We start from the raw sequence: 20,642 nt of genomic DNA, 5'->3' as shown, positions 1-20,642 counted from the left end.
TCGCAAAGCAAGGTGAAGACTTCGGCAACCTCGTTAATGGGAACAAAAGCCAGAGCTGCCAAACTTCTAATTTTCAGATTGAAAGAGGGTAAACAATCAAACTTCTCTTTTAATCCGATAGAACCAACTTTTCGAATTAGAGCTTGTGACAGGTGAAAATAACATCCTTTAATATCGGCCAGAGGAAATTGTGCATGGAATGCATTGATAGCTGCTATTTCAAAATCAACAATGATTTTGGTGGGGTTAGCATTTGGGAAAATGATTTTCAACACTTCCAACATCTGAACGTATGTTTCTTGTCGCTTGTCTCGTAATAGGAAATATACGCATGGTGGATAGGATGCTCCCACTTTACAGTGAATTGTATACAACTGGAAGAAAATATCAGGCACCACATCAAATGTACCGTCGCCAAGATATGTGTCACTATCTAGATGTGCAAGTAGTAATCGAACTCCGATGGCCATTATCCGATGACGATCCTCCGGGCCAGTGTCATGCAAAATGATATCTAAATATTCGCTCGGAATATCAAAGCTAGCACTTGTAGGATTGTTACGTGAACACTTTTTCTGTCGCCTTACTCTGCGTATATTGGCCTCCAGAGTCGACTTGCCTGGCAAGCGCATTAGCACATCTGTTGATCTATTATTCAATACTTCACCTAAAATAAATCTTGTCGATGTATTTGATGGTGTTGATGCTGCTTCTTTTAATGTTGCACGGATGATCCCAACTTCAGTCTTAATGCTGTCGCCAGAATGACTGTGATATCCTAGTTCTTTTATTACATTTTCACCGATCGTAACAACAGTCGATTTACATCGAAATTTCCTAAACTGACGGCAGCGCCAATGAGTAGCATCTGAAACCCGATCATTTCGCTTACAATATTCGTGGCCTTTGTAAATCAGTAAGTCGTTTCCTCTTGTGGTCTTGGAAAATGTAGGCACCAAGTTTCCAACCTATTTTTGCAAAGGGACTTGTCATCTTCACAGCTGCAACGTCCTGAAGAAACAGTTTGGAATTGTCTGCGAGGGAAAAAGGTCATTGATGCGAGGAAAAACTTTGCGCGGGATCGAACTATCTGCGAGGGAAAAAGGGCATTGATGCGAGGAAAAACTTTGCGCGGGATCGAACTAACATATCAATTAAAATTCTTGATCGCGCTCTTCAAGAGTCGTCGACCGTTCAAAGCACAAATCATACTCCCCAATTTTGGCTCGCATTCTACAGCGGAACATTTTGTCCATTGAGTCTTATGATATCGACAATTGCGATGACAATGACAGACGGAGTATAATATAAATATATAATATAATTTAAATATATAGAAAATAGTTGTAATAAAGCCTTCGAGTATATAATCGAGAATTCCATGGTGTTTTCGAAACGTATGCATTTGGAGAAAGAATCCTAGGTGTACCTTCCAATCCTATATACTATAGTATATAGCATGGAAGGATAAGGGTGTATATGTAAAGACGCTAATATCCGTAAATGCAAATGCCCATGGGTGTAGATGTTCATGGGTGCAAATATCTGTGGGTACAATTGTACGCGGGTGTAAAAGTACGCGGGTGTAAATGTATGTAGGTTCAAATGTCCGCGGGTGCAAATGTTCGTGGGTTCAAATGTGCATGGGTTCAAATGTCCGCGGGTGCAAATGTACATGGGTTCAAATGTACGCGGGTGCAAACGTACACGGGTTCAAATGTCCGCGGGTGCAAATGTACATGGGTTCAAATATACGCGGGTGCAAACGTACACGGGTTCAAATGTTCGCGGGTTCAATCTATATGCGGGTGCTAAAATCCATGGGTGGAAATGTATGGGTTCAAATGTCCGTAGGTGCAAATGTCCATAGGTGCAATAGTATACAGGTGCAATTGTCCTGGGTTCAAATTACGGGTTCAGATTTACGGGTTCAAATGTACGTAGGTTCAAATGTGCTGTCACCAAAGTCAGAGCCAGTGTTGTCTATCATTTGGCATATTAGGATTTACATATTTATCCCATTTATTTTATATTACTCGGAGTCTATAGTGTAAATCTCACCTGAATCGGATTACATTTCAACACAGTTCACCAAGATTATATCACTATAAAAATAGTCAATTATCATAACTCAATACTATTATGCCACTTTGTCAAGGTGAAAAAAGCAATGTCTGTGCTCGAGTCTCAACTACTTGAAACGAGAAAATCGAGAACCAACGAATAATACAGTATGATTTGACTCAACGCCCATGTTGTAGTATCGTTGCCACAACCGCTGCTTGCCAAAATCCGTAATTAATCTGATTGGATGAAATCAAGGAAGAATTATAAACACGATCAGTCCAAAACTAATTTCCGGCATTATAAGTTTTTACCATCTACGAAGTGCGACTTACTTGTATATATATTGAACATGAACCTATGGATATGACAAAAATCGGTGTCAAAGACAACATTCTTCATTTGCATAAAAGTTGCAACGACAAAATATGACGAATATGGTTAATATAATTAAGTCACCTTTATTTTTTTTTCGTTCTACCCGTTTTAATGTTAGCCTCCGTTTTCCGGAGTCGAAGGGCCTTCTTTAGTGTGATACTGTCTAATGCAAGGAATGGCGACAATTGATGGACAAGCCCATTCCAAGTAAGCTTGTTGATTGTCGTTATACAGTGACCAAACAGCGTCCCCTGCTTTCAAGTTTTATATAACACACTTGTATATATTATGCACCCGACAATTGGAGCTTACTATCGCATATCTTATTACCAGGAACGGATTTTGCATCCTTTGTGGGATAATTGTGCGCGAAAGGATTGCTGAACTTCTCGCTTATACCGAAAAAGATAACTGGTTCACTATTGTCAATTAATACCCGATAGGATTTACATATTTATCCCGGGGATTAGGAACCGTTAGGACGGCCCAATCATTCGGTCAACCACGGCATCTCGTTCAGTTACCTGTCAATGTCGGGTATGGGATTAGCTTGAATTGATGTTACGAATGGTACCTGTAATCAAACGAGAGGCCTGCGGCTCGCCATATTAATTACCAGTAAGCAGTCTTAATGATAAGAAAAGGTTCTCTTTTGTGTCGAATTCACTAACAACACGTACCTCATTTAAAAAAAAAAAATGAGGAACCTTCATCTCTAAAAAGAGATCTGTTCGCTGATTATCACGCCATCCCAAGTACAGGTTCGAAGACTTCCCCAAATCCAATCGTCACTCACATCCCCCAATAGGAATGATTGAATTGCGCAAGCCACTATGCTTTTTCAATTTCTTCTCACTAATAGGACTAGACTGACTGGCAGACTAACTCAGCTATGTCTCAAAGTCCTCTGAACTTGACAGGCATACTTTGTGTGTATTTAAACAGAAAAAAAAGTAATTGTGCACTGGCAAAACATAAACAGCAAGGCAACAATATTAGAATATTTTAAAACAAATAATGTTGTACGAAAAATGCTGACCGACTGTACCAATACGCACACAGCATGGCAAAAGAGCCAAAAAACGGCAGTAAAACGAGTTGTTACAGCAAATACAGAATAAGCTATGTTCAAGACAAAAAGTCATGTGACATGGTGTTCAAAGAGAAGAATAGATGAAATATGAATAAAGTTTTGAAACACAATAATATTCATCACCAATTATATTTCCAAAATTTCAATATAAAACTGAATTACAATGCACCAATCTGGTTTTCAATAAAGAAATCTGGGTGTGAACATAAATATGCAAGTGTGTTCATGTTCATGAGGTCATGAATTTTTTTAAATTGCAAAGGGAATTCAACCATACCATATATGGTTTGCTGGTCCCTGCCCTTTATCAAATGAAGTAAGAAACTTAATAAACACTGATTAAAATAAATGGAGATATTGAGAACTGACTCCATAATAAAATTGAAACAGGACTCTATGACGGCCCTGTATTATTTAATGTATCAAGGTAAAGTCATCATCATTTTCTCCAGACAAATACCCTAAAAAGGGGGGACACTAAACTAAAACAAACTCTTAGTTTACACGAGGCTTTGGACCTAAAGATGCTTAAAAAAAGTTAAATCGAAGTTTTTTGCAACATATGAAAAAATCCAAAGTTTTGCTACACTTTCTAGCCGTCCTAACAGACCTGAGGTATATTAGTTCTATATACGCCATGCCCTTATTGGGATTGTTCACTTTGGGCTTGGTTTAAATGTTACAAATAATAAGAGGAAAAAAAAGAAACATATATATGCAGATTTAATATACAAGACAAAAAGTGCATGATAATTTAATAATTGAACTATTATATTAGCGCTTGAAGCACAGGGTAATCAAATTAGTGATATTGGTGAACTATTTTGCTTTCGGTTTGAAGCGTATGTACTAGGTATTGCAAAATATTTCAAATATTAAATAGAAGTCTTTGATTATAAATATATTTTCTTGACACATTTGTTTTGCTTGGAGTTAGTTGCACTGCATTACAAACTGCTTAGCAGAGCTACCAATTATTTAACTTTATACGCCAAGTATTATTCATGCAGGTAGCAATAATGATATATTATGTTCTAGTTATTTCAGAATTCTTTTCTATTAGTTAATTGAATGAAATACGATGATAGGTTGTTTATTCGTGATATTATTGATGTTGCTCTATATTACCAAACTATTAATCAAATAATTTCTACTATTTAGGAATATAATTTCAAGATAATAGTTTGGGACGTGAAAAAGAAATGATATTGACAACAATTGTGTGTATAATTCTTTGTTACTAAATTTATTAAGCACGCGATCAACATAGTTTCACGACTCTGTGCAGTATACTTGTGAAAATCCATGAAGTAGAACAGTTGACATACCAAAAGTATCATAGAGTCATTTTTTTAATTGACAGCTCTAGTGAATATGAAACCTAACGTAATATAAAAAATTTGGCGCTCCACATGAAGGTAACTAATTTAGTTCGCCTACTGTACATTAAGTTATGTAAAGGGACAGAAGCCTATGGGCTGGGGGTATACTCACTTGGCTAACACAGACAGTCTCCGAACTCGTAAGAGGATTAAAATATGGAAAATTGGAATAAAATTATGGCCTAAACCTAACCTGGTACATGCATTATGGGAGTACCAAAAGTTTCACTGTAATCATAGCTTGAGTTGGGTAGTTTTGTATAGGCAGGGTTTTAAAAGGCGTTTCAATGATTGGATGATTGCAACATTTTGTTGTTTCGTATGCTAAAATAAAACGACAGAGGTCTATAAAGATTTTTTTTCAAAAAGTTTGTACCATACTTAACTCTACACTGACTGCATTGTACCAAGTTTGAAACGCAATTTATAAGGAAGTCTAAGATTTTTATCCTGCGCATCATGTCGGTCAATTGCAGATTTTGGAGATGTATCACAACTCGCTTCGTATGAAGTAGATGTATAATCACTGCTAATATTAGTTAAATCTGTTCCAGAGTATGAACGAGTATGCAGCGAGATCAGCTTTTCATTAGGTTCTTCCTGTATACTACTACGCTGCTGTTCAGCCTTTAGATTAGGAATGTACTTCACATGATAAGTTTTACCTTCCTTGTGCATATCATTATCATGGAAATTGCCATTTTGCTGAGAGTTTACTGGATTCCTGACTTGATAGCTTTGTACAAAAATGTTTTTTACTGCTGATGGTGCCTGGAGGTCAAAAGCTCTGTTGGAATCGGACAAGGTTTTCTGGACATTATCGGGAACGGAGTTTCTGAAATTTGAAATAACATAAATAAATTTAAGTTAGATTGGATATAAGTTACAAGTAAAAATTAATTTTTTCATATAACACTTAATCACGAGGGTCCCGTAACAGCATCCAGAATAATCCAATATAAGGAGCTTTCTTTTATTTAAAGGACCAGAACTTTGGTCAAGGTGGTCGGTATGAACACTGGCCAAGGTGGTTGGTATGGACTCTGATCAAGGTGGTTGGTATGAACTCTGGCCAAGGTGGTTGGTATGAACTCTGGTCAAGGTGGTTGGTATAAACTCTGGTGAAGGTGGTTGGTATGGACTCTGGTCAAGGTGGTTGGTATGGACTCTGGTCAAGGTGGTTGGTATGGACTCTGGTCAAGGTGGTTGGTATGGACTCTGGTCAAGGTGATTGGTATGAACTCTGGTCAAGGCGAATGGTATAAACTCTGGTCAAGGTGATTGGTATGGAATCTGGTGAAGGTGGTTGGTATGAACTTTGGCCAAGGTGGTTGATATGAACTCTGGTTTGGTCAGGTAGTTGGTATAGTTTTGAAGATGTAATCTGTTACACATGACAACAAGATAGAAAAGAAAGGTCAAATGCGCAAACCATTATGTCATTGCTCAATGCTCACATAGTATATTTTGGTAATAAATTATAATGAACACTGATTCAAGAAGCTCAAGTTAACTACTGCAGACTTACTGTAAAGGTTCAGGACATTGACAATCTGTGTTATTGGATTCAGCATTGCATGAAACTTCCATGAAGACAGTATGATTCAAAACTTGATGCTTCCCATCAACGTGAGATTTAATCTCTTCGTTTATAGAGGAAACCTGATGAAAAATAATTGATAACCTTGAAAAGCAACAGATCTAAAAAAGCCAAATTATTCATATTGTTTCAATTTAGCAACTGACTAACCAATTAGGAAAGGATATATTTAGATTCAAAAGTTCATAAGGGCTTCTTGATAATTGTAAACAGAAGCCCTTATAAACACAGAATCCTATACGACTTTGGCTAATAAGGCCCAAAATAACTTCTTAGTTTATTATGGAAATGTTAATAAGGAGTTACAACATTAAAAACATTTGACAGAAATGGCATTTCAACAAATTTTCTCAAGGCTTGATTAACTATTGGATTTGCAACATATTGTTAGATACTTCAATGAGAAAATTTGTAACATACGGGAGTATTTTAGAATTTGATAAAATAAACATATTTTTATTCATCTTCAGAATCCTAATACAATATTCAGTGGAATAGGACTTTTTTCAAAATATATTTTGCCTAATAATGTGAAATTCTTCATTCCTCCCTATCTTAGCTTGGCAACTCTAGTTTTCCTCTGTTGTTCAGTTTTTAATGAATATTAGCTAGCTATACTCGCAATTCGTACTCCGGCTTTTGTACGGTCGAACAGTTTATAAGGTGAATGGATATGTATCTTCAAAATATTGAATATGTTAAGAATATTAGCAATACTGCACCGAACACACTCCCCAAAATCATCGAATACCCCACCTGGGGAGCATTGTCTTGCTGAATGGAAAAGATAATAAAAATTAATCATAATATAAGGATATTTTCATGGTACATACTTTTTCATGTATCCCATTTTGTATTAATGTATTATGCATGGTTTGACCATTAACATTTTCTGTCAGTCTACTTGAGCTTGCTATACCATTTGTTGATGGTAACTTAGTCTCTCCAGACTTCGCCAAATGAAATTGTGAGCTTGGTTGCACATGAATCTGTAGTAATTGAAATAAAAATTTTAAGAATGTGAAGGTAATCAAATTTTAGCACAAAGGATTCTGCCAAAATATTGTTTCATTTCTAAGTACAGAATTTCTTTCTCAAGTATTGAGCCTGATGAAAGTAGGATAGGATCTACATATTTATCCTGGGGGAAAGGAAAGCCGATAAGCTGGCTTAACCATATGGCGAACCACGGCCTCTTGTCCAGTTACCATTCCATGTCGGGTATGGAATTAGTTATTTGTTTTCGGGAGCATGGACTTGATGGTGGAGGAAGCCGTAACCGACCAGCGGTTGCGTGAACCACCCTACAGCGACGGGAATCCAGCAATCCTCTCGCACATAACTATCCCCGCATGGGATTCGAAACCTGCGAGCCCACGCAGAGTAATCAGAGGTGTGGTGGCGAGCGTATTCCTAACGATTAGCACGGTGATCTACACCCCCGCGACTAGTAAGTAATTAGCGGGATTGCGAACAAAGTTCTGTTAAATTTTTATGGAAAATCTGTTAGATTAAAAATGAGACATGACAGAATGAAATGATGAATTTCTCATAAAAAGTGGATTGGTGCTATTAATTTGAGTTCCAAGACAGAGAAAGTCAAATGTTTGAATTCTCATTCGGACATATTATAAGAGAATGGTGCTTATTATCTAACTGGTATCAAATCATAGTTTGAAGTAATAGGCTATTCAATTCAATAAAAATTTACAGAAGTTAAGAAATAAAAAATTAAATTTTTCTCATTATCTCAAACAGCTTTTTCAAGTTTTTGCCCTTCTGGGTAAAATCCATCGGATTGAAATGTGGAATGTTTTATTAAAAATTTTCATATAATGTAATTTATTATAAAACATATAGAAAAAAAAGCTGATAAAAATATTGCGTAACAATCAACCAGGCAAAAAAATTAAATATGCTTCTACGAGAATGGTAGTGTAACTATAGGAAGTAACAATAATAGTATTGTCGTTGTCGGCGGAGCTGCCAAATAAAACATGGTAATTCAATTTGTCCAAATTAGACTACCGTGTTGAATTATACATAGATCACTGATCTGCATAATATTTAGGTTTCATACAAAATTATAAATTAAGCTTGCTTTCCTCGTCACCTGAAATACTTAAATGTGTACCATATAAACAAAAATCCCTTTTAATACAGAAAGTGAAATATTTTTATCATCCTTTGCGATGCTTCATTTTATAAACGAAATATTGCCAAGTTTGGAAATTATTCTTGGAAAGTAACACAGTATTTCCTATATTCTTGAGTATTTCCTCGCACATATGAGTCGATATGACTACTGTTTTTTATTGGAAAAATCAAATTGGCTGAATAAAAAAAATACTTATTTTTGATATTGGCCCATTGAAAACGAATCTAAATCGAATCGATCCCTGAATACTTGAAAAAGAAACATTTAATTTTATTAGAGAGAAGAGCAGGAAAAGACCAGCAGTTTAGATCAATCAATTTGTTTTTAACTTAGAAACAATTTCATCGCCCAGAAGAGGAGAAAATGACTTTGTAAATAAAAAATATTGCTATTATCAGAAAAATTTCTGTGTAAAAGTATATTGCAAAAGTTGGATGTAACTAGAGGAGCAGAAAAATAATGAATGTGATGTAGTGTTATTTTTATTCCAGTAATTATTCTAAAGACATGAGAATTTGATAAAAGTCACAGATAAGTATGTAATGTATTATCTCCAACAATTGAGTAGAAGTTAGGTTATTTACTTCACCATATGGAGAATGAATGATAAAAAATACCAATATAGATGTCGGTTGAATATTAATTTTATTACTAATCTGCGTGTCATGGTAGCAATATCATCACCATTGACGAATTGATTTTCTCAGTCGTCACCACATATCACATGAGATAAATGTAGATGGCTCATTGGGCCCCAAAAGCAATGTGGATTCAAGTACAACCAAAATTTGATATAACATACAAATTGATAATATTATGTTTATTATTACATAAATAGAACAATGGCGCACAATTAAGGCAGCATTTTTCGATTAAATGTAAACAATGTGAATACATCATTAATAACCAAAACAAAACGACGGTGTTTATTATTTGTAGTGCATCTACGTTATTCTAGAACAGGGCTACTCAACTGGCAAACCGCGGTCCGACTCCGGACCTTTCGTCAAGCTTAACCAATGATTATTTGTTTCCATGAAAGGTTTAGGTTACAGATTAAATAATAGATTATATAACTAACATCATAGGTTCATAATATGGTGTCCCGCTCAGGTTTATTATTTTGAAACCCAGGTTTCGAGTTTTCGTAACCTCAAGCCAGGTTTTCAGATTTTTTTGAGCATTTCACTTTCATTTATTCCCTCATTAAACTCAGTCTAGCTCTAGCCTAACGATACGCCTACGAGCAGCCAACAAATACCGTCTAAAAACAGTGGGCACAGCAAATATTCATTTAAATTCTAAACTTTCCATATCTTTATTTGTGTTGACTTTACTACGGACAAGTCAATTTTGCTGGCGTGACAACACTAAATCCAGAGCGCATAATAAGAATTTCTAAATGCAACACCGTCCCACGTTGGCATTGCAGGCTTGGCTGAAAATGGCCCGTTCCAGATAATTTCAGACATAAGAACAAGGAACGGGGATTCTAGCATGCATTAGAAAATATGACGAGCCACGCTTCGAAATTGTTGCAAGCACGCTAGAATGAGATTTTCCAGCGGAAATGGTGTATGAATGGCGGTCGCAGTTGTGCACCTTAAGGATACCTTGCTTACAAGTTACAATATATAGGCCTACTGAAGTTACCAGAGTAGAAATGCAAAATTAATACTAGTGGTAAAAGTAAAATAAGGGTAACAAGATACCCGAGACTTTTTTTTATTAACTTTTCCCTTTTTATTTAACAGTAGTTATTGACAGTAGTTACACAAAGTATTCACTGTCATTTATCAACAGTTATTAATGCATTAAATATTGCCAGTCCGACTTTGTAAATATGCTCCTTTTTAACTTTTTTTCTGAAAATCGTTATTCAATTGTGAAATGGAAAAAAAAAGATAAATTTTGAACACTTCAGCATGCATGCATGACTGCATCCACGTATAATAAAAATTAACCTACCTCTTGCAAATCGAAGTTCATTAGGTTGAGACCGTCTTGAATATCGGCATGAAGTTCATGTTTCCTCAAATACTTATCTATTTCTTCAACTTCTGATGGATCAATTTCATTGTATTTGAGCTGTGAGGAATTATGCATTTGCGATATTTATTTAATAAAATTTGGGAACTCCCGAAGTATGTAAACCAAGATAACGGACACTGGAACGTAGTATATGTACCAGGTTAGGGTGAGGACATAATTTTATTCCGATTGTCCTTATTTTAGTTTTATTAACAGTTCGGGGACTCGCCGAGTGACTCCCGTAGTATTTGTTCCTGAAATTATGGCCTAACCCTAACCTGGTACACATACTATGTTCTGGTGTCCACCATCTTGGTTCACATACTTCGGGAGTACAAAAATTTGCATACAATGAACTTATTAATCAAAACAATAAATTGTTTTTAGAGATAAAAAGATACGAGTATGGTTTGTGGCTAAAATTAAGTCACTGATCCAAAAATAACCTGTTATTATCATACAGTGACTTGAAGACAAACAAGTAAGATTACCAGTTTTGGATTCTTTAAAAATGACGGTATTGTGGTGGATAAAACTAAAAACTAAACATTATGATGGTATTAGTATTCTTGTTACTAAAATTTCCAAACAGAAGAAAGACTACAAACCTCCAGGAGGCTGATAACGCTACTAACAAAAATAAAAGGTTACAAAAAAATCAATATTAAAAGCATGCGACCATCAAAAATTATATAACTATTTTTAAATTGAAATTCATGAAAAATAAAATACTTTAACTGCTAGCAGCTCTCTTTTCAGTTGAAAATTTTCTTTTAATAACAGTAATACTTTCTGGGCCAACACCAGATCATTGGTCCGTCTTTTTTCTCTCGATCTGAAAAAAAATAGATGTTATGAGAGTCTCCGAACATACAATTTGACTAAAACATAAACATGGGACAGTTGGAAAATCGTCTCCAAAATATGAGTCATCTAAGCCTTCTAAGGTACACAGACGGGTGTATTTTAAAAATAAGGCAGCTGAATTAAATCAAAAAATAAAAGATATATTTGTGTTTTTGGAATTTCACAGATTCAAAATAAATCCTGGCAATCATCAAGGATGCATTTTCAAAACAAACCAGGATGTGCATACCCTATTAGTTGAAATAGGTTATATAATAATGGGATTCTGAGAGTAAAAACCTCGTTAAAATGTAGAAGACCATCCAATTACAATACTGTGTAAAAAATGGGGATCATTGCACGCTTTTATCTGTGGTATTACAGTTCTAGCGCATGAGTTTCCCATTCTCCCCTTCATTAATAAGCTTGATCCAGAAAACAACGTTTTTAATTGGGTAAAGGTTTCAAATTAAATAAGAGAAAAATAAACTGGCCACCATCAATTGGCTCATTAAAAGTTCCCAAATAGTATCGGCTGTTATGAAATTAATGATGTGAATACCACATATATATTATATTCAATTTAATTAAAATTCATTACGAAATTGGATCAAGTACCATAAAAATAAAAATAAAATAGAAAACAAAACCGCCGACAGGAGTCAACAATATATCATTATTTCCTCAATATACATAATCAGAAAATCTAATAGCAACCAAAAACTTGTCATTCAATGGGTGAAGAATAAGTGTCTCCAGCAGTGATTGCGAAGCAGCAAAAAGCGACAAATGTGTATTTGCAAATTTAAGTACCGTATTTCTCCATGTAAATATACCAAAGATAATACGCACCCAGGTTTTAGTACATTTTCAACTAGAATTTTTTAAACTCCATGCATAATACGCATATCAAAATTCTTTTGCCTTGTAGGTGTTTTTCCCGGTCAGTCGTTTCAGGCATTCTGTCTGCTTGCCTTTTGTTAACTATATATATATCTGGTAATATGTTTTGTATTTGCCTGTGATACATCTGTCAATCATGATGTGATGTTATTTGACATTAAAGTACCTTGAAAATTCATTTGTCCCTTCCCATTTAAAAGCTGACAAGGCCTGATATCAGAACCTGTTTTCAGACATCACACTTCAGAGAGAAGTTATAGGTCACTCATATGGTGATTTATTATGGTAAAGTTTTGCCAATTCGGCGAAACGAGAGAAATAGACCAGACAATGACAGCAGTTAAGGGTGTGCCTTCATCCACACTATATTGTTGAGGACTGGGTATGCTTCTACCGAATCAAGCATGATCTGATTTTAACAGACTTTGCCACATTAAATTAGGAACTTAAGATTAATAAATGTGACAATTATTAGCCAGTTAAAGCATAAAATGAGAATTAATATTTTTTATATTTTCTAGACCAATGTATAATACGCAGTACGCACCCCCATATTTGTGAGACTAAATTTGACCATGAAAGTGCATATTATACACGGAGAACCACGGTACTTAATTTTTGTATGATCAAGCTATAAGCCATGCTTCACAGTCCCCAGAAGGTCCGCGGACCCTACTTTGGGAACCACTGCTCTAGCTGCTTACCTAGCCTATTTAGAGCTTTGGTTAAGAAAAGTTTATAAATATGTCATATAAGAATGTATCATTATTCATACTATACAATATTTCTCTGATGTTGAATTTATGAAAGGTTTCTAGAATATAGTAAAATAGTAAGTAAAAGTCTTTACTTTCAAAACATAATAAATGCTGAAAAAGTAGGCTACTATGCAACTGAAAAAATTAATACCTCCTGGCAGCCTCATTGTTTTTCCTTCTTTTCATCCAATAAAATTCATCCTTTCTGGCTGTAGGTACAAAACGTCGAACTCGCCTCATCTTTGATGAACAAGGTACCGTCATCTTGGTGTAAAAAAAATCAAAACAATTACATAAACGCATTAATTTATATTTTGTCAATAATTGTTCTGGATTTTACAGGAAATGCTATTTAAACTATTTGTGTTTACTTGTAACAGCACACCAAGTTCAAAATTTTGCCAGAGCACTCATAAACCATAAAGACAAAGCATGCTCACAAACTCGCTAGAGGAAATTATTAGGAACAACATGCAAGTATGTACATACTAAATACAGAATAACACAAACATTCATACTCGATGACACATAAGAGATAACCCCAAAACAGAACTCATCAGTTTGTTATTAATTACCACGGTAATTTTTTCAACACTTGAACTTCCATCTGTGTATGATTGTACCCAAAACAATCAGTAATCTAGGCATTTTTACAATAAGTTTTGTTCTCCCTAGAACTGACATGGGCCAACTGCGGCCAGTGGTTCAAATCCGGCCCGTTGGGTGATTCAATCTGGCCCTGCAATATGCTTGTTAGATTATGATCGTAGTCTGTGTAAGTTGTATTTTAAGTTGCCACAGACTTTCATGATATGGGGACGCTAACGAAACTTCACATTTTCTTGCTCACTCGATTCGACAACATGATTTTCACGCCTCTTTCTTTCACCCAGTGCGCTTGTTGTGTAGGCTATGGTCACATGTAACTTTTCACGTCACACTTACATGGCACGACGATCTAGGTGGGCAAAATTTTTTTCCCCTTGTCAAAAACCTTGCTAATAGTGCTATGTTGGATCTCCCCATTTTCCGCTATCAAATTTATTGTCCAAACTTTTGAAAATTTGAATAAAAGCCAGAGAGATGATTCATGAGTAAGATGAGAAATAAGAAGAATAGAATATTCAAATTCAATTACAGCAATAGTAGTTGGACAAAATTAGAGCTACAATGTACTCGCGTGTCGTAACTACACTTTCTTGGTGAAAGACTCTGAAAATTATATTGTCACGATGACTGTATTGAAATGTTGCACTCTAATATACCCCGGTATCTGAATGGTGCGGAGAGGATTAGATAAAACAGTGTTCCGGACCCAGCAGAATTTCTTCCCTTCGAGCAATTTCATTGTTTTGAGAGAAGGTATTTTACCTCGTATTTGTGTGTAGTATTAACAATGTTCATTGCTTACTCAGAAATATTAAAACATATTTTGATATTTATGTACAAATAGTAAACAGAGTACTAGTGAATGTAGTGATCCATTAAGAAATGAAAAACAACATGGTTTTTACGAGCAGTGAAAAGGGAGAGATGAGTTTCACAATAGGAAAAGGGAAGGAAGGAATTTAGCATATAAGGTTGGGAACCATTCGGTTAAAACAAATTGACATTAAAAAAACAAAATTCAACAACAAAAAAATATGGAATGGATCACATGACTGATAAATTTCTGTTTGAGTACAAACAAACTTTCACCTGTTTCTAACATGTCAATGTGCAGCAGTATAATAGTTTGGCAATATGACACAGGAGTTGATTGAGAACAAGAGTTTTGTGCAGGAATTTCTAGTCCCCTCCGTCACTGTCTTAGCATTATTCAAAAAACCACTGGTTGCTTACTACTTATTCTATTAATAAGCTGCCTATTCCCATATGAGAATAGGGAATAGTGAACACAAACGAAGCTATGGTTTGACATGTAATTGGCTTTTCTCACCATCGAGATAGATATAAGAGAATTTTTTTTGAAAGTGTGTAAAACTACCTAATTAAAAATATTAGTATTTGTTAAGATTTGATCTTGCCCGCCTTTATATAATATTTTAAATATTCATATTTCTTCATTTTAAATATTTACGTTCCATCCACATATTTTCAACATTTTATAAAACATAATTTTGCCTCACTATCTGTGTTTCGTAACTCTTTATTAGCTAATCATTTTATTGATGGGGCGCGGGAATTGACAAATTCTGAAACACGCGCGGCTTAAAAGATTAAGAACCAATGCTCTATAAAGTATGTTCATAAAATGTTTCCTTTTTGCACTCAAGTAATTTTGAGTTTTTGTGAATACCATATTATATTATATCATGCATTTTGAACACAGATTTACTCAAATTTATGAAGGTATCATTCTGGTTTAGCTGCATTTCGCAATTTCATAACAATAATATTCCAACCAACATGTGTCAATGGCACCTGTTCTTAGTTTAAAAAAAAATTTGATATATTCATGAAGGCAAGGCCAACCTATATTTCTTAATATGCGACAAAATTGGTATGAGTATTCAAAAGCATGTATTTTTATGTGCTATACTCTTCTTGTATATTTTAAATTATGATTTAATGTACCAGTATGTTATACAAAATGAAACGAAAATTTCAAACCAAACAAAAGATGACTCCTTAAACAAAAATAATTCACACTGTGTACGTTCGACTAACCTGTCTATACAAAAAAACAAGTTTGATGAAATTTTAATTGAAAAGGGCGACCATAACGGCCAAAAATTTTGAAAACCAAACGATTATTAACTTTCATAAATGAAACACTGAGAAAATTTATTGCCTGCAGGCACGATGTTATTGTTATGTCTCAGATTGAAAGAACATAGAAGTAGCTGATAACACTCATCTGATTTTGTAATACATTGGGGTTCAATATTAATAAATTATGTAAGAATGAATATTTAATAATAAATTCTGCTTCTTACCGGGTAGAAAAATTGAGCATCTAGATATGAATCTTATAGTTCAAATTTATAACCTCATTCCAATTTTAATGAAAATTACATCAGGTAAATAAATTAAACTTTCACATAAGTGCCTATCAATTTACTGTTGTGTATCCTCCCCATTATATAAATTATAACATGATTTATAATGATTTGGTTTCTGAAGAAGTCTGACCTTGGTCAGACGAAACGTTACAGAAATATATTTGTGTTAGTGTGCAGCAAGACTCTTGAATCACTTGGGATGAATTTAATATTAAGTAAACATCATAACTTAATGAAATAAAAAAAATCCAACTGTTCCATTAGTTGTGTCTGTGAAAAATTGTTGATAGCCAATCCAGTAAAGAGTAGGTTGGATTTAAAATAGGTAATAATCAGAACACCAATTCATGAGATGGATAGCATAAATCGAGGCTGCCCAACCCGGCGGCCCGTAAGTAAGTTTGTAAATAAATGAATGTAAATAAATAAATGTAAATAAAGTTTGTAAGCAGATTTTTTATTTTTATTCTATGTTATATATCAATATATAGGCTTGAATATGTTTCGTGATCTTGATGTGATTATTCCTGCCATCTATCTACATTCAAATGCAGATTCTTATTATTACGTATGTGTCAAGTCTTGCACCCTGGTGGACATCGACGTCAGTTTTTTATTTCTCGCCTAACTGAGCGTTCTGTTCGAGAAACTCTAAAGATATTGTGCGGATCATTGAGGACGAACGCTGAGTGCAATTATAGGAATGAATTTGGATCCTGAATTTGCAAATTAATTTCATTCTGATTGTTTCTTACTTGTCTGCTTTGGTTGTCTTTATCGCTAACGTTAAATAAAAAGTCAACAATATCTTTGGTAGGCCTACTTACTGGTCCCGGGACTCGTTGCCCTTTTATGTTTGTATTTTTTTTTATTTAATGTTTAGGTTAAATAAGATTTCGGAAATCGCCACTGTCTATCCGTCAATATTTCTGATGAAATATGATGACTTAATGGAATTGCTGCATATTGGTTACAAATCAGTATATATAGGCTATTAGTCCAGAAATCTTTATAATGTTACTTCAATAAATACTTGTATTGGTGTTTCAAATTGCAAGAAACTGTCCACTCAAACTTGATATTTCTGTGACATTGGCGCACATTATGCTCATTTGAACATTGAGGCAGTATCATAGCTACTGAAAAAAAAAAAGTACAGGCGAATATAACACTCAATTTCGACGTGATGTGTGTGTTCTCGTGTGGTCGTCAAAAAAACGCAAGTGTCATGTCCACGCCCCGTGTTACCAGATATTCGAATAGTAACCTGCTCTTCTTTTATTTGACTTAATATTTGAATAATTTGCCTGCCCTACTCAGTAACCAGAAAGCAATTATGAAATTGATTGATTTTATGTTAATAAACTTGCCTTTTATGTATTATGTGAATTACCTACAGCGAAATCAGGACTTAGCTGATATTAATGATAGGTACAAACGTTTGCGGCCCGCAACGAATTTTGTCACGTGAAGGTGGCCCGCGAGGCGAAAAAGGTTGGGCAGGCCTGGCATAAATAGTGCAGTTGCCAGTTACGAGATATGTTTGGGGTATCCGGTTGAAGTTCTGCTTAACCAAATTGTCACCCTATACCAGCATTTAGCAAACTATGTTCCGTGGAACACTGGTGCTCTGTGAACCTCTTCAGAGTGTTCGGCAGAAGAGTGATCAAAATTGCGAATAAATTGGTTGCCATGGCGATCTCAACCGTACTCCAGCATTTGTCTCCCGCCTGTCGACAAACAGGTGAACAGGCCTTGCGATCTTAACAAGAGGACAGGCCTCGTGCCAGTCTTGAAAGCATGGAGTTTTAACTTTCGGCCTAATTTTTTAATTGTCAAGTTAACAGCAAACTTTTTAATTTTATCATAGGCCAAATTTTTTAAAAACCAGCCAATGATTTTACCTTTTAATTTCTTGGTGTTCCGCGAGGTGAGATAAAAAGCGTATTTGTTCCGGGACACATAAAGTCTCAAATCAGATCAGCATATATTAAAATCGAATGTATGGCCCTATTCCATCATAATGATAGCTTGGAAGGAGTCTTGGAAATTAAAATATTCAGAGATCATAGTAACATTGTGAAAACGTTATCAATTAAGTACACCGAATAATTAAGTATGTCATCAATTACCGGTAAGTAGCTTCTGGAGAGCCTCATAGTACTTTTTCTAATTTTCATTACCTGCACTATATTTGGAGAGTCGCACTCTGGTTCAGTCTTGATGTTTACTGTTGTAGGAAGCTTGACTTGCAGGTCGTTTTGCTTTATGCTTGGATTTTGTTTGGATGCCCAGGACGGTGACACTATGACATTGTTATTTCTATCATGTGGTACAGTACAGACACTAAAACAAAAAAGCAATCTGTTAGCCCATTAAATAGGAATCTACCTGGCAACAAATATATGCACTATCATATTGTTTTTTATGTAAACAAGTTAATTGGAGGTGGCACGAAAAATATGAATAATAGAGTTAAATTTTTCTCGTAGAAAAGGACAATGTCGGATATAGAAATAGTGAACCAGATTATGGTGGTGGAGGAAGCTGTAACTGACCAGTGGTATCATGAAACACCCTGCAGACCAGAAATCCTTATTTCCCATGATATTTTAACTTGCAAAACCACACATGATAATCAGCAGTGCTGGTGTGTTCCTACTGTCCTAGCGCATAATATACATAATGTGCAAATCTTCGAGCAAACAGCAATAAATTTTTCATTTTGACAAGCTTGATATTCAACCTGAAGCTCTTGCCGGTGTTGGTTGGGCCAGTCCATAAACTCACAAGTATCGGGATAAAGTTGCAAAGAATCAAGACAAAATGGTGTAGCTGCTTAACATGGTATATGGCTCAATGTCAGCCATGGATCTAATCATTTCAAATACAAAAAAATCATACAAATTACACACTCTGGTATAGCCTATTTAATCTATGATATGTATGGATTTTGGATGCGCTAATATTTAAAAGACCAATTTTCTGAAGTTGTTATCAGCAATTTGAGCATGAATTCGACACTAATGACTATTGAGCAGACAAGTCCCATTTCTTATACTGCCATAAATTAGGTTTTGATTTAGAAGACTACGGTATTTAAATTTCCAATTAATATTCAGACAATTTGTGTAAAATATAGCAAAATAAGTTTTCACAACAAACCTCACTGGAAACAATACAGCAATAGGTCATTCAAATTGATAAAAACGAAAGGTTTTTGTATAAACTTCATGCATCCATTAATAATTTATTTCCAAAACAATATTGAATTAATGGAATTGCTGAGTGGTTTTAAATAAACAGTGGCTTTGCAGTTTTATTCAGATAATGCCATTTTTCTTGACCTCAGTGCCTCATTACTGACTGCTGGACTGTGGGAGCATGAAGAAGTCAATCACAATACCCACTGTAATACAGATTGGGGTACATTATAATATTGACTCTAGAAAACTCTACTAAAATTGAGTATTATTTATAAAATTACTTTTATATTATATCAAGACCACTTACTTAGGTGAAGGACTTCTATCACCCATCAGCGCTGACGATGTCCCGATAGTCGAGGTCGTCAAATTTCCGCCAATTGAAGATTCAACTGATCCACAAATATGAAGAACTCTGGGAGGATAATTGTCCGAGGTTTGCGTTTTTGTATAATAAACTTTCTTATCCATAACTATTGCACAAAGACTGGAAAGATTACACACACGCCTGCTGCGCTCACCGTCCAATTCGCCGGCAAAATAACCAGCGGCGTCGCATTGCATGCAGTTCTTATGTCAGAGGGAAATCGTCAACATAAACAATAAGGCCGGCTCAGTGTAATAGCGCCTCACGTGAAGCACGTACACTCATAAACCGAGGGTATGAAAAATGGGATCTATAGGCTTACCATATTTCTGAAGCAAAGAACCGGGACGGCGCGGATTGGACAAGTCAAACTTGGTTGGATTCCGCGGGTTAGTAATAGTTTAAACGTTTTCTTATCATTGTGGGTAGATTGCAGTCATCAAACTCTATTGGGCTTCACTTCAAATAATGGGAATTGTTCTCATTTTTGAACTCATTAGAAAACTTGCACTTTGTTTCCGGCATTTTGATGATTCAACGACATTACAGTTGGGTGTTAAATTAACGCATGGTTCATACTTCATGTCATGAAGTGAGACGCAAATCAGTGGTAAATCGGCTGTCTCCGTTAAAAAATTTTGTTTTTGTAATAGTATCGAATAGATAAACTATTATGACTGTCATGCTGCAAAATCGGGACATTTAAGTCTATTGTCGGGACGGCAGAAAAATATGCTAAAACCGGGACTGTCCCGGCTAAACCGGGACGTATGGTAAGCCTAGATCTACATATTTATCCCGGAGAAAAAGAGAGCCACACCGCCGCGCCTGCATCGTTCCGATATTTCTCC

The 20,642-nt window shown here is 35.3% G+C and overlaps 1 protein-coding gene across 1 annotated transcript; it reads right to left on the bottom strand.

Annotated features, from left to right (window-relative positions):
- Positions 1–3,355: 3,355 nt before the first annotated feature.
- Positions 3,356–20,088, bottom strand: LOC120337311 (uncharacterized). The gene is made up of 8 exons (XM_039405070.2): positions 19,732–20,088; positions 18,402–18,564; positions 13,365–13,477; positions 11,439–11,541; positions 10,644–10,763; positions 7,351–7,506; positions 6,446–6,579; positions 3,356–5,752 (listed from the first exon to the last, which is right to left on the bottom strand). Exons 1-8 carry the CDS (start codon positions 19,986–19,988, stop codon positions 5,305–5,307), a joined length of 1,494 nt encoding a protein of 497 aa, XP_039261004.2. The 5' UTR covers positions 19,989–20,088; the 3' UTR covers positions 3,356–5,304.
- Between the last annotated feature and the right edge of the window lie 554 nt (positions 20,089–20,642).

This window comes from Styela clava, chromosome 10 (genome assembly GCF_964204865.1).
Source record: "Styela clava chromosome 10, kaStyClav1.hap1.2, whole genome shotgun sequence".
Classification (NCBI taxonomy): domain Eukaryota; kingdom Metazoa; phylum Chordata; class Ascidiacea; order Stolidobranchia; family Styelidae; genus Styela; species Styela clava.
Note: the sequence above shows the minus strand (reverse complement) of the source record. Positions and strands in the feature narration are given on the sequence as shown.

Excerpts from the sequence above, each read along its gene's own strand:
- LOC120337311 (XM_039405070.2), bottom strand. The coding sequence starts at position 19,988 with ATGCAATGCGACGCCGCTGGTTATTTTGCCGGCGAATTGGACGGTGAG. Across the intron at positions 10,764-11,438 it reads GAGAGCTGCTAGCAGTTAAA|CTCAAATACAATGAAATTGA; the intron begins GTATTTTATTTT and ends AATTCCTCACAG. Across the intron at positions 7,507-10,643 it reads TGAACTTCGATTTGCAAGAG|ATTCATGTGCAACCAAGCTC; the intron begins GTAGGTTAATTT and ends CAATTACTACAG.